This window comes from Argiope bruennichi, chromosome 10, assembly GCF_947563725.1.
Source record: "Argiope bruennichi chromosome 10, qqArgBrue1.1, whole genome shotgun sequence".
In the NCBI taxonomy this organism is placed as follows: Eukaryota; Metazoa; Arthropoda; class Arachnida; order Araneae; family Araneidae; genus Argiope; species Argiope bruennichi.
This window is the reverse complement of record NC_079160.1, coordinates 23,554,772-23,570,328: the sequence shown is the minus strand read 5'-3', so window position 1 is coordinate 23,570,328 and position 15,557 is coordinate 23,554,772. Positions and strand designations below refer to the sequence as shown.

The following is a 15,557-nucleotide window of genomic DNA, read 5'->3' as shown; positions in this document are numbered from 1 at the left end:
CACTTAATTTCAGGAGGGGAGGGAGGGTTACCCTTTGGCCTGGATTGAAAAATTTCGTTTAAAAAAAGGTAATAAATATTGCGTCAGACGGACATAAAAACATTGCACTTTATTTTGCCGGATATAAGATATCTTCATTTAATCCTCCAACTTCAAAACTTTTTTTTTCTATTACTGTTTAAAATACCAGGATTCTTTTTAATTGTTATTTACATGCAAGACTTGTTACTGAATCCTAATACTCTTCTTATATAACGAAGCGAATTATTTATATGCAATGCAACAACAAAACTGTGCGGAATACACTAAGATGCTTTTTCTTAAATGTATTTACTAAGTCATCTTAAATTGAGCCTAATTGGAAGTAACCTATATTTACAAGGTTCCAAAACTAGTGTTAGAAAATCTCGTTTATATATTACTTTTACAATAAATACATAACAGTAACATGACATGGGATGAGAGAAAAATTGATTTTCAGAAAATATTTATTTTCCTTGCGAAATTCTGGTTCTCAATGAACTCCATGAATCAATCTGTATGAAGTTTGGAGTATTAATAACATAAAAAATCGTTTGCGCTTTATATGGCCAATTTATATAAATTCAATTTATCGCCTATTTTATTATAATCTGACTCCTCGTTTGGCAATGGTACTTGTCAAATAAATAGATTAATGGAAACAAATTGACAAAATTCTCCGTTCTATATGATAACCAGAAACGTAAACAAAACGCAATGTAGACGCATTGAATGTGGTAGAATTAGAAAAATCAGATTGGATTCGATACGAGAACTTTTAATATTAGTAATTTCTTATAACAGCAAGCTATCCGGCTAGATGGATAAAATAAATAAATATATATGAATAACATTATCATTAAATAAGAGGGAGATATATCTTCCAAACTTTCTTGCACACTCCCTGATAAAGATGCTATATTCACAGATAGACTGATCGACAAACAGACAGGCTCGTTTTCAAATATGTAAAGGCGGGAAGTCTGGAAATAAATTCATCAAAATCTCAATTTCGAATTCTTTTTTACTTTTCTTTCGTATACGAAAAAATAAAAAGCATCTTAACTCCTTCGTATACAATGACGAATCTTATTTGCGCAACGAATTACTCAATTTTAAATTTTAAATCTGAAATTCAGTGAAAGTATTAAATGATTTAAAATGAAAAATTAACTTAAAAATCCTTCAATGTCACAAATGCTCTTTTATATTATTACATGACTTAAATTATAATAAATGCTCGAAATAGAATGTGTAATTTAATTAAGGAATTAAGTAAATTTTCAGATCAAGGGATTAGCCACTTGCGCGGATATTCACAGATGCGCATGCCAAAACAGCCAACATGCCAGACAAGGAACATATAATATCCGACACCAGAAATCAGAATAAAAAATTATATCTTCTAAATTAATTAATTTCCGACCTAAAAATTTGCTCCATCAAACAATCTGAAACAATGGTCGCAAATATCATTTTTACTTCAGTCAGAATTGCCTGCCATCATTGGCGACTTTGTGACAAATGCATTTCGCCATACTTGACAAATCTTTCCAGCGCAAGCTTAGTTTAGTTATATTAACGAACCGTTTTAAAGCAACATTAGGGCTATTTTGTGACGGACGTCGTAATTCTGAACAGCAGTCAGATGACGAGGGCGACACCTGAGCTGGAGTCCCCCCCCCCTCCTCTCCAAACTTTCACACCATACCAGAGCGAGGAACGTGCACCGGACCAGCTTAAACAAGGGTTCTTCGGTGGAATCGGATCTTTAGCCTGAAACCCTCCAGTTCCGAAGCCGAGATCTTACCACTAGGCCACCACGCAAGGCGTTTAATAATTAAAATTGTGTCTGAATTAATGAATTATATTCCACATCACACTAAAAGGTCAAATTAGTAACGTTTAAATCCAGGATAAACCAGCGGGTGTTGTCTCTCCAGAACTTTCTCGCATACTCTCTAATAAACTTATTCATGCCAGAGAGCGCCTTACATGTCATTGGCGTAGACATTAGTTACGAAATATTAATTTTTGGTGTCAATTTAGCATTTTTACTAATTTATCCTGTCATCCTTGGCGAGTGATTTGGCGATTAATCTCAGGCAACCGTTAACAGAATTTAAAAATCAAATTTGTGTTTCAGATACGTTTTTTTCTTCAACCGATTGAACAAAAATTTGACACAAAACAGCACTCATAGTCACAAAAAGACATACTAAATATATTTAAGTTATTGCATTTTTCAGTTATCTCGTTCATATGTTATTAAGGGTTCAAACCGTCAGAAAATCAATACCCTTCTTGAGTTTGGCTCAAAATTTAATTGGTGACTACAGTAAAAATGTAAAATCTGTTTAGCCAATAGATGTAGAATCTGTATATCGAGTTTTATCTTTTATCTGTGATTATTTTAAGCCAAATTTTGCGCAGTAGCTTCTGAGAGTAAAGACCCCTGAGCACCCGAGGGCAGAAGTCTGACTTCTATCTCAAATGAAAATAGCACACACATACTCGCTTGTACAACCCCTTTTTACAGGGGGGCACATTCACACACTTCACAGAGATAACACAAGTAAGAGAACAAGCATGCCCGAACCAGGACTCGAACCCGGAACGCCCAGATCACGGGGAAGACGCGCTATCCTAGGCCAGGACGTCGGCATCTAGCTCTCTTCATTTCATAATTATCATATTAACGTATATTCCAGTCGGATAGGCGAAAACAATCTTTAAATTCGGTGGAAAGACCGTATACCAATTTTCAACTGCCTAGCTCAAATCGTTTTTGAATTATCTTTGTCACAGACACTCAGACAGACGGACATTTTCCAACTCAGAGATGTCTATAACGTGGAAATAACGAATTCGAATTTTTTGACGATTACTATACTTTCTCTGTACTATGAATGCGAGAAAGTAAAAAATGACAAAAAAAAATTCTGTATAATAATATTTGAAATCAAAATCTTTGAAAAAAATTGACACAATTGGCTAAATCTGGCCTATCAAAGTCTGAACAGGGAAGGAGAAAAATCAATGTGAAAAAAAAAAGCTGCAAACGCGGAAGAATCGTGTTTCGTACAAGGATATATTCCACACTTATTTTCTTCCCACTTTCCATTTTCTTTTATCACCCAACAGTAACAATGGGTTGTTTGCATACGACATGCGATTAGTGTGCAGCTCTCTTAGGACGGATTAACCGAACAAAGCTATCGGCGAGAGATGAAAATCTCACCTTTCCGACGCTTCACGTCACACTGCATTGGCCTTCCACGTCATTCCTCATGACGCAGCCACAAATGCATGCAGCACTAAACACAGTTATTTTTATACGTGATTCAAAATGCGTTTTTATGCATGTCACGACGAAGATAATCTACATCTAGATTATTCGTAAGAGGTTTGGTATGCGGCAGAATCCCTCTGAATTCCCAATTGCAAATAATAAGCCAAGACGATGAAACTATCAGGGATTCTGAAATTCACGAACTTGTGTTTGCGAATTGTCAGATTTTTCGGGATTTTGGTATAGGATGCGTCAAATACTCATGGATAAGGGGGTGGGCAGGATACAGGACATAAATCAATGTAGGACTGTTCCGATAAATCTGGAAAAATCTAATCGCTGTCCAAGTCCTGGTTATTTGATTCCTATTAAATCTTATTATTAACTAATTTGCTTTCATCGCAAAGCAAGATTAACAATTCTTATCTTCTACTTATTATTTATTTATTTATTACTTTTTAAATAGTGTCCCCCCCCCTTCTTTTTGATATTATACATTAGTCCTCTCTTCCGCGATCATTTTTATTTTTTAAATGATAATATTAATTTTGTGGATAAAAGCAGCTATTTCATTATATATAATTTAGAGAGAGATAATTTACCATTTATATTTATAAAAATTAGTCCTAGTGAAAATGCGAATGCAAATATGTGAATGCAAAATTGTACAAATGCAAATATGTAAAAATTTACTTGATAGTAAAGTGATAGAATAAAATAACAGGCAATGGATTTATCTAACCTCAATACGCGCGTCTATTGGACACTGCGACTAACAATTTTGATAATTTACCCTTCATAATAATTAGTCCTAATAATAATGTGAATATGAATGAATATTCTGTAAGAAAAGTTCAATTAGTAATAAGATAAAGATAGAATAAATTAACAGAAAAGAATTGATCCAACTAAGGATTAAAAAAGCATTACAAAATGTACTTAAAAATGTAAAGTTAATAAATCAGACAGATACTGTAATGATACAGTTTTACAGTAATGATAGAATGTATCTATTAATCGTAGAGATTAATAATGTTCAAAGTTAGTAAAATATTGAACAAGAATTATGTACTAAAATAGTGTGGCCATATTTATTGTTAAATAAAAACTATAAAAGAGAAATCTTCAAAATCCATTTTTTAATTAAATCAAGTTAATATTTCATTTAATTTTTTTAATGCCCTTTTTAGGATATATAAAAAAATTAAGAAAAACCGAGACATCTTTTCAAAGCAAGCTATAAAATCAAAATCTGGGATTTATTATTGACAAATAATAATTTTCTATACCTCATTTTTATTGTCACCCTTAAATATTACAGGAAAATAAAGGAAAAAACCAAGCTTTATATTCTATAATAAAGTTCTAGTCAATGCATTTACAAATAAATAAGAATTAATAAGAAATATTGATTTTAACCCTATCAAAACGACATGAATCGATAAAAAACAAACGAAAATTATTGAAATAATTAACATCTGAATTTTTTAAAATCGTTTAGGAAATTTTTCGAAATAATCATGGTTAATCATTAGAAATGATAATTTTCTATATTCCATTTTAATTTCCAGTCCATAAATATTACAGGAAAATAAAAAAAATAAAAATACATATTCCATACTCTATAGTAATGTTTTTATAATTGTTATACAATACAATTTTACAATAGAAAGCTTCATAAAATTAACTTCAACCATTTTAGGCAATGTGAAATTTATTCAAATACATAAACGAATTTTTAAATTACTTTTGACAATTTTTCTTGGAAATCTGAAAACCTTTTTTCTATTTAATCTATACCATTTCAGAACTATATTTATAAGAAATTTTTATCTGCCACAGTTTATAAAAGTATCTCATTAATTAGCGATTAAATCTGAAATTCTACTTCAAAAATATGATACAACTAAAATTTTATTAAGTAAAAATATTTTTTTACAATTAAAAAAAATTAGTTTTACTTACTATCATCCATAAGAAAAAGGTTTGCAAAAATCAATCATGAGATTATGCAGCTCATTTCTTTAAATTTTATTTTTCAATTGCAGTTGCAAAAGCAATTAAAGGAAATAATATCACGAATGAATTTATTAATTCAAATTACTTAAAACTTGATAATAAATTTGCTACAACCAGTATAAATTTCAAAAAAAAAATAGATATTTTATTAATTACTAAAATATTCAAAATTAATTTTAAAATCACAAATTCAGAATTACTGAGAAACGCATATTTAATTTTTATGTTAAAGATTTCAAAATCACAATCAACAAGTAAGTAATTGGCTCCTTAACGAAAAAATTTTCAGCGGCAATTTTTGTTGATATCATCTGCTCTGCTTTGCTTTTCGGATTCATTCCAGATCACGTGACATTATTTCTGAGTGTGTAACCGGACAAAACTCTAGTTCCGTCCAGAATTCCGTTTGGTCGAATGATACAAAATAGTTCAAGGTCACAGCGTTTTTCCTGTTCCAAAAACCAGTCATTTGCCAAGCTATTGACCGTCTGTTCGGAATATCAAAACATTCGTAACTTTTTCTTTAAACCGTTTTCATCCGCTCAATGATTAAATGAGGTAGAGTTAGGTAATGAAGAATTATTTGAGTAGAATGTTTGGCTCAGTGCCAAGCCTAACTACAGCCGAGATGCGCGCGATTAAAGAAAACGGACACTTGTTACTGACAGTCCTTTTTTTTCTTCCGGGTGATGTTCACTTCAGTTGCCGTTTCGAGTGATGCGAATGAAGTGGTCGGATTTTTCTAACTTTCCAACTCGGGACTTGCTACATATTGGGAAAGAATGAGGGAGGTTAAGCCTCGATAATTAGTAAATATACGACTATTTTTGGTTAATCCTAATTTTTATTTTATTACTGGCACTATGTAAAATTTTGTAGAAGAGGCCAAAAAATAAAATGAAAAATTTGAGCCATTATTATCTAAATATAAATTTAAAAAATCATTGTGGCAATTTAGATATGTTTGTATTTTCGCCATTTCTAAAACGACTAGGCGGGTTTCAACCAAATATTGCAGATTTATTGTTTAAGGCAACAGGAAGAGTACAATCAACTTTTCAAAGTGCAAAAGCAAATTAAATAATTATATTATTTAGAAATGAATTAAATTTTTAAAGGGTTTTTTTTAGTAGTAAATTCATGCCAAATTATTTTAAAAGAAATATTTTGAAACCGTCTTAAAATTAAAAATTTTACTTTTAGAGTGATACCAAATTAATTTATGTGCAAATTTTTTTTCTTCAATTTTTACGAATTCTTAAAAAATTTAAAGCAGACTGTTTTGAAATATAGTAACAATAAAAAACTGATATAGTAATATACCATTATTTTTTTAGATTTCCCTTTCATAACTTTTGAAATTTTTATTGATTTAAAATAATTATTTAACGATATCTAAAAGAACAGAAAGAAAGAACCAATATACTTTTCATTTCCAAATGATTACAAACGACCACAGCCCAAGAGTAGGCAATCAAGTGGAGGTGTTAAAGAAGAGATCGTGAGTATTGTAATAATTTGTACAAAATTAGTTTTCACATTAAAAAATAATATACATGAAATTATTATTTGAAGCAACTCTGGGTATATCAACTAATTTTCTAATAAAACTCAATAGGGACACAAAATAAATATTTTCACAATTTCTAAATACTAATGCGATAGATGATGCCGGGATTGAATTTCCAACAGCTATATTTTGCAATATATATAGATTTTTTCTGTAAACGTAACATTTCTAATACCTATTAAATTTCCATATTATTAAAATTTGTGGTGTGATGGGCGCAATCTCTAAACAAGCTCAACACTGCAATAGCATACATTATGGAGCTGAGATTATTTACTAACATGTTAACCATTTACTACTCATAGTAAATGGTACGAAACAGCTTTTAAAAATCAAATTAACCCTTTCAAAAGCCATTTTTTTCTAGTCATGGTATATCAAAATATTTTTAGGAAATATTTTTTTATTGAGATTGGCTTTAGAAAAATGATTCATTTAGCTTATTCGATAATTATTAATTAATCAAATTAAATTTAAGTAACGAATTAAGACATACCATTTTGTATGAGATAAGGAACTGAAGAATTTAAGTTTGTATCATTGAAGTATTTTTCAGAACTTATGCCAACCTAGTATATAACTACATACAAAGACTGAAGAATTTGGTGGGAAATATACTTCTTTCAGCGCTATAAAGAGTTAAATTAATTATAAGTAAATTATCACACTTAAAGAATACAGGTAAAAAAACGGATAAATGGAATTGTATTCAAAAGCAGCTCAAATCTGGAACTTTTTTCCTATCCAGAGCAAACAATTTAGAAGCTGTTGAAGTAGAGGTATCCGGTCCCTATAATTCAAATTGAAAAACCGTATATCGAAAACAAATCAAACTCGAAAGCTAACAATGATTGGACAAACATTAATTATAAGAGGCAACGAAGGGGGGGGGGGAAGAAAAAGGTGAAAGAAGCATCAAATTTTATATCATCAAAGGAATTTAAAAAAGTTCAGTTTCAAAAAAAAAATCAGAATTCATGAATTTAAAACTGGAAAGCTCTAGAAAGAGAAGAACAATCCAAAAAAGGTGGCTGGGGATCGGTGAAGAAATATTATAGCAATATAAAATAAAAATTAAATATGTGATAAAGCGAGAAGTGACAAAGAAATATAAATATATATTTATCGACAGTTACCCTTGGATTGATTTATTCACACTTCGGATCTCCCTGGGAATCACTTCGTAATTCAGGATTCACTTCGTAAGAATGAGAATATTCCGGTATGGTGGTTGGTTCTCACGACCCTGCTGGGTATAGAGAAAAGTGGGGGTCTGGCTCCTCCCTTCGATGACGGGGCATATTTCCCAACCGAAGGGTTGTACCATGGTCGGTGATTCAGATTTCAGGGCGGATCGGAGTAGCCAGTTTAAGGTTATCCACATTTTGGATAGTTCTGTCCTGTGTACAGCATAATTTGGGAAAAACTTCTTCAGAGATTAACTTTTTTGAAAAGTTAAACACAGTTACTATTAAGAAATATTTATTGATCAATGGAAAATGGAACATTCGGGAATATTTAATCAAGTGGCGCATTTTTTCAATCGATGTATTTCCGACTAATCAGGGATATTTAATTTAACTTCCGGCCACTTTTTAATCTGCTAAAAATTACCGAAAATCAAGACTATCTTTGCTAATCCAGTAAGACTAGAAGTAGCTTCTTACGTGTATAAAGGAAATTGAAAATTATCTTTATAAAAGTTAAATATAGTCAATATTTTACATATTCACTAAAATATTCGGAAAATTGGCAGCACTCTGAAATCCGGACCGAAGAGTCAAACTTCGGACTAATTCGAGACACATTATTACCTTACGAAAGAAAAGAACTTTAAAATTAACTTCATTTAACTTTTTTTTCCTTGGTACTAGATAATTTTTTGCAATACCCTCCCCTTGCCACATTTAATTATGTTTTCTTACGAAACTGACCTATGATAAATGTAAGAAATTCTTGCGCTAACAAGTGTGAAAGTTATTTCTTTTCATTAGTGTAAATGCGGCCAGCAAGCTTGCAGAGCACCTTATGTCCTTTAAAACTGCTTTTTTCTTTCATAACGTTTCCATATTTAAAAATTCAAAAGTCTGAACCAAGCATATAAATGTCAAGCACTCACTATAACGGTAATTTCAATTGGAAAAAAAAAATTATTATTCTTTATTCAGCATAAGCATATTGAAAAATTAAATCATACAAACTTCCCTGAATATTTTGAAAATCAAAATCACACACGATCTCAACTACCATCATTTATATGAAATAAAGCATGCACCTCACAAGCAAATAATTGTAAATTCAATCAATCTGCTGGTGTGGTATGGGAGTTTGGTGAGGGGGGTACCAGCTCAGGTGTCGTTCTCGTCATCTAACCGCGGTTCAAAATGACGAGGTCCGTCCCAAAATAGCCCTAATGTTGCTTTAAAACGGGACGTTAATATAATCAAATTAAAAACTAAACTAAACCAACTTCAACAAACATATTTGAAATCATATTAGTTATCAACAACAATATGCATAAAATAAAGCATGCATTTCATAGTTAAATAACTTTGAATAAAATGAATATGTCAATGAATATATTTTAAATCAAAACCCCATTGCAATTATTGCTTCCCTTTAAATAGAATAAAGCATGCATTCTATATTTATGGAAGAAAAATCCTAAGGTAAAAATACTTTCAAAAATAGATTCAAAATACACATATAGGAGAGAAAGATTTTAAATTCTCCTCGCGTATTTCTGTTGACATTTAATCTATATGCATAATTACATACATTTTTTAAAAGTTATTAAATTGATATATTAGTAGAAAGCATCAAAATATTAAATTTTTTTTACAAATAAATGCTATATTCTATTGATTTTTTTAAAAGTAATTTTTATTAAGAAACACAAATGATGCAGACAATTGATATTATTTTATTTATCTTCCTGTAATGGTTTAGAAATTGTTTTATAAAAAGCACGCATTCGAAAGCTAAATTAATTTTAGTATTCTAATGTTGACTTTCACCATAAACCAAACAAGCGCAAGATTACAAGGAATTCTAAGCAAGTAAAACCGTTGAAGTCAACGGTGAAATAAAAATAAACATAAGAAAGTTGGAAAAGGGAGGGAGAAATTTGCTGCTCTGCGTGGGGGGGGGGCAAGCAGGGGAATAGGGAAATTGTGAAGAATCAGAACAGGGATTAGGAACCACCACAAGACCTCCCCGTTCAGTAGATGTGTCACTATTTTGTCAGGTTCCTCCCCCCCCCCTTCTTTTTATCCCCCTTACTGTTGCTGCATATAATAGCATGTGCGCACGTGCGCAACTTTTATAGATGCGAAGATGCACGAAAAAAAAATGTAATGCAGATCAGATAGATTTACAGAAAATATTTTCTCGAATTTTCCGCAAGTTGCTTGAAAAAAAAAAAAATGCAGACGATTTTCAAGTACAAAAATAAAATCAAGTACTATCTTATTTTTTGGATTTAAATTTATTCTTATCTGAAAAAAATTGTATTGACTATTTATTATCTAGTTGAGTAAGATTATAAAAAGTAAAACTATGAATGCATTTATTTATTTAAATAAAATTATTCAGTGTAAGTTTACTTTTTAAAATATATGAATATTTCATAAGTGCAGTCTTAATAATATGGATATAAAATTTCTTATCAAATTTAATCACGGTGTTAAGACAAATTTTGCTTCACCCCCGTTGCATTTTTGAATATTAAATAACATGAGAAAATTTAAATAGTTTAAAGGGGATATTTTTCTGCGAAGATGCATTTGTTTCTAATATTGATTTAAATAATCGATTCTTTTCCCTTAAATGTTATAAAAATCTAGTTTGTATATTTGCTTCACTCTTATCAAACATAATCCTTAGGCTCAGGACAAGAATCATTTTTGTACTTCACTTAAAAATAAAGTTAAGTAAAAATACAAAATGCATCTTAAATATAATTATGTATATAATTTTATTGGTTTTGAATTACAAACCCAAGGCACTGAAATTCCAGGACAGAAGAAAAAAATTATGATAAATATTTTTTTCTATAAAAGTTAAATACCTAAAAATAGCATGTATTTAATAAAGTTATCTTAAATATTAGAATACGGCGTAAAATTACACAGATATCACAAAAGAAAGAAACTGTGATAAATACTTTTTTAAACAAAAAAAAAGTTGTTTTATTTTCAAACATAGAATAGGTTGCACTTCCTGCCCCCCCCCACTTCCTTTTTTTTAACTTCAGAAATGAATTATTTGTTTATACATCATTATAGCTTTTTATTGCAAAAAAAAAAAAAAAGAGTATCAAATTGACCCTCAAATTCAATGTTTCGAAAAATTCTAACAACTAAAAAAAAATTTAAGAGAATCAGAATGTAAAAACATATGATGCAGAAAGATTAAACAAATCCAAATCCGAAACCCACACCAAATAATATTTTCATAAAGTATTTATGCAAGAATGTATGAGTCATTGCTTGATGACGTTATCCCACAGAATTTCTCATACTAGGCTAAATATTTATGTTAACTGCTATCACTCTTACTACAGATAGGGCAAAAAAGAAAAATAGAATAAAACTTTGAAATATACGTTTCTATAATGAATTTACACTAAATATTTACAGTCCCCGCCCCTTTTCACCTATAAAATATACTACACTCCTCACAAAAAATAAAGATTACATTTCTACGTCATGCAAAAAATTACGAAATTTGATCAGAAAATATCCCATTTTTTTCTGTTATTTTTGCCACAAAATCTTCTTAATTTTACATAGAATTATTAGACAAATATGCTTAAATGTTAAGTTCTTGGTTTTGAATTATATTTCGAAAACATAATTCTACCCCCTGGGAAGAAGGGTAAAAATAAAAAAGCCCTTCAATCATTTTCACCTAAAATATTGCGAATGAAGGAAAATATCTAACTAATCGCATTTAACAGAACCATTCAAATACAGATATCCAACAATTTAAAAAAATTCGAGCAATGTTATAACATGAAATGAAAATATGATAGAATTTTAAATAAAGAAATTATTCAATCGAAACTATACAACTAAATTACTTGTACTAGATATACTAAACGGTTCAGAAATATTGAAAGGCTAGAGATCTAATGGTAGCATTGCCAATCTTCTGGGCATTTGTAATAAAATAAATATACTAAGCGTCCCAAAATAGCTCCGGTGATTTCGGAGAGCAGTCTACTAAAAACCTCCAATGGATACGGCATGTACGACTGTTTTTCTTTTTCAAATTTTTGTAAAGGAAATTTTAACTACAAAAACTTTGAGACAAAGTGAACAGCATAACAAAACGACTAAAAAGGAAGAATTCTAACAATAAATAATTACTAAAAATAAGACACCATGAAAAATGTCCGATATATGTATAGATGTATTACTTGGAATATTCACAAGTTTTACTATACAATAAGCATTGGGATTTTGGGAAAAGCTATACGGCTCAATCACACAATAGAATTTATATTTATAACCGAGCAACTTCAATCAAACACTTTAAAAAACGTTTTATTTTATTCAGCTGAAAAAATTTAGTAGATATATGAAATCAATCAAAATCATTCCTAAATTTCATGTTTCAAATATCCTTAATATTAGAGTTTTATTTTTATGGATTTAATATTTTGTTCAATATTAATATTTCATTCAATATTAATTAAATATTTCATCCATGGCCTGAAAAATGGCTTTCCGTAATAAACAGTTCAAGACATAACCCTCTTAATATAATAGAAATGAAACACAAAACAGAAATTAAAATTATAAGAACGCGTTTCGAAACAAACAAAATAAATTAATTCCGATAGTGATACTACACTACTCAAAGCAAGTACATATTATTAAACTAAATGAATGAAAATATGAGAATCTCCACTGAAACGTTAATCTATTAGCATAGTCAATATACAACATAAGATGCGAAACATTGAATTAAAGATTGTTAAATTGGAAACGAGTTCTAAGTCCAATTTAAGCATATTTCAAATACAGTACTTATAATAATCAATTAAAAAGCTTGAATTCTTTAGTTTTTCACAGCAAAAAATATTTTTGTCTATCATACAAATTTTGCAACATTTCATTTCAATTTCGTCATTAAAAAAATAGCATTGATACATCCATGTTTGCTCACATTTAATCTAGACGACAATGATACAATTTTTTTAGTACTAATAATTTAAAAAGTAAACGATAGGAAATTAACATGCACGGAATAATTTAACTAGTAATCGTTCCTTATTTCAGTGCACTGAAAATTATTTGGAACTCCAAGCCCAACTAAATGACATTGATGTCATATAACAGTTTAGCCAATGTACAAAAAAAAAAAAAAAAAAAAATGGCATTAGTGCACTTAGAATCTTGCAGAATTTAATGCAGTCTAAAATTTGATTTTAGAATAATTAACATCCAAAAAATAAATAAAAATTCATATTTAACGAATTATAGAAACAGAAGTGCTATTTATCACACAGTGAAAGTTCAGATAATGCGTTTTAATAATTCTCAAAAAAATAATAAAGCATCTGCAACAGGTACACTCTATTTGTAAACAGAACGTCCAAACCCAAAGAAGTGGGCGTTAAGATTGTCAATAAAAAATATGCCTACTCACGTGACGGGGACGTTTGCCTCTTTTGACTGCTTTCACCGCCACAAGGCCTTTTCCTTTCAGGTTCGTCACTCCCATTCTTCCGGTGACCATTGGCCTCGCCTGTCCGGACCCACTGGTAGCGCCCCGGCAGGGGCGTCTCAGTCTGAAAATCAAAGTTCCATCTGAGCCTCTGTTCTTCCCTGGTTTCGGCGGTAATTTCCGCGGGAATCGCAACGTCCGAAACGGTCCAAGAGAACAGTCGCCGGCAAGTGGGAGATTGAAGAATTCGAACAACTGCATTTTCTTCCTTTTCTTCTTCTTCAGTAGGCAGAGAAAGGTTCTTTTTGCGATTCATCATTTTCACTAAAAAAAGAACTAGAAAACTACGAGAAAGCAGACATCCTTGTTAAAATTCGTTCGCATTCAAATTTTTGGCGGGAAAATTTATTCAATTCTTTCGTTAAAAATCCAGAATCGTTTGCACGTGATTCTGAGGCTGATATGAATGCTTATTGAAATAACCAGTTTTTCGGTTCATAAAATATTTTATTATTATTTTTTTTTTATCGTTTGCACTTTTCTTACTAAGAATTTAAAAAATAAAATTCGTTAAAATTGAAATAAGTAAAGTTCGCGATTAAAAAAATGTTAACTTTTCAACAAGCACTTTTGTCAACAGTAAATATTGCAAACATTTGCAAGAAACATCAAATTTTTCACATGCACACGTGGAATTCTAACCAGAAAATTTCTCCAAACAGCTTTGAAACTCACTACACGTTTCATTTCAGTTTATAATAATTACTTTAAATAATTCACCAATAATTCTTCTTCTAAAGTACTTTCTATACTGAAAAAAAAAAAAAAAATACCGACGAAAAATATTTAAAAACTTGAGCTGAAATATCACCAGAAATTATTCTTCCGAATTTCTGCAATCGCACACGATCTCACCGCACCTCGATTCAAACGGCACTCTGGATGTAAACAAGAAGCACATGGCGCGAAACACAAAACGTTCGGGAAATATTTCTTCTTTTCTTGGCGTTAATTGAGCTCCAAACGAATAATTTGCAAACAGTTGCTGTAAATTCACTATATTTTGAAACGTGACGTTAATTTCGGAATTAATTAGCTGATCAGTGCAATCGTAATTTTTTCAGCAATAAAAAAAAAATGCACCACTTGTACAATTTTCGGAAACGCATCAGCATCAGAAAGCAGCCACTGTATCACAAAAACCAAGGATCAGAAGATACATTTCACCATCAATCTCTCACGTAAACCGAAAGTTCACGGGTAACGCCTCACTCGCAAATGTGACATCGAACCAGGACTTTGCGTCCTGAAGCGAAGGTGCCCAAGACGTTGCATAGAAAAAAAATCACTCTTCTTGAAAAAAATCAAGCGCTTCAAATTTTTGAAAAATATCTCTCATCCCTGCACTGATTGCACCGCGGAGCGAGTGATACGCTATACCCTGTACGTCACGCGGTTGAGAAGTGTGCGACGACGTAAACAAAACTTATCGCTCACAACCAACGGTTTAGATTTTATTTTACTTTTTTATGCTACTACTTTTTTTCCCTCTCAGCGATTGCTTCTAGCGTCACTGGACGCATGCGTCATGGTCGCCACAAGGCGAAAATCCGGGGACCCAGGGTTGCTGGAGAATCAGCCGTTGGCGATGAACTCGAATGTCGCCAAGCGTTCAAAAATTCGAAAAAAACCGCGAAGGGGAAAATTTTTAGAACCGTTGGTGTTGCGTAACCGGTAAATAACGTGGATGATTGTCGCTAGCAAAGAAAAGAGCGTATGAGGTAAACAAATGAAAATATTGGCCTGTGACCTATTGATTGGTGGACCAGAGATTTGTTTACAGTAGAATTCATCGTTTAGAAGTAATTTTAGGCGTAATCTAGAAGAATTGCAGATGGATTTTTCTTATCTTAACGTTATATACGACACGTTTTATTTCAATATCTCATCCTTCGCTCGCGTTCTTAAAACATAAACAAG

At 31.0% G+C, this 15,557-nt stretch overlaps 1 protein-coding gene across 1 annotated transcript in view; it reads right to left on the bottom strand.

Moving 5' to 3' along the window:
• Positions 1-15,111, bottom strand: part of LOC129989154 (uncharacterized) — a 96,237-nt gene extending 81,126 nt beyond the window's left edge. The window contains exon 1 of the mRNA XM_056097504.1: positions 13,560-15,111. Coding sequence (XP_055953479.1) covers positions 13,560-13,896 — 337 coding nt within the window. The 5' untranslated portion in view covers positions 13,897-15,111. The remainder of the gene's footprint in view (positions 1-13,559) is intronic.
• Between the last annotated feature and the right edge of the window lie 446 nt (positions 15,112-15,557).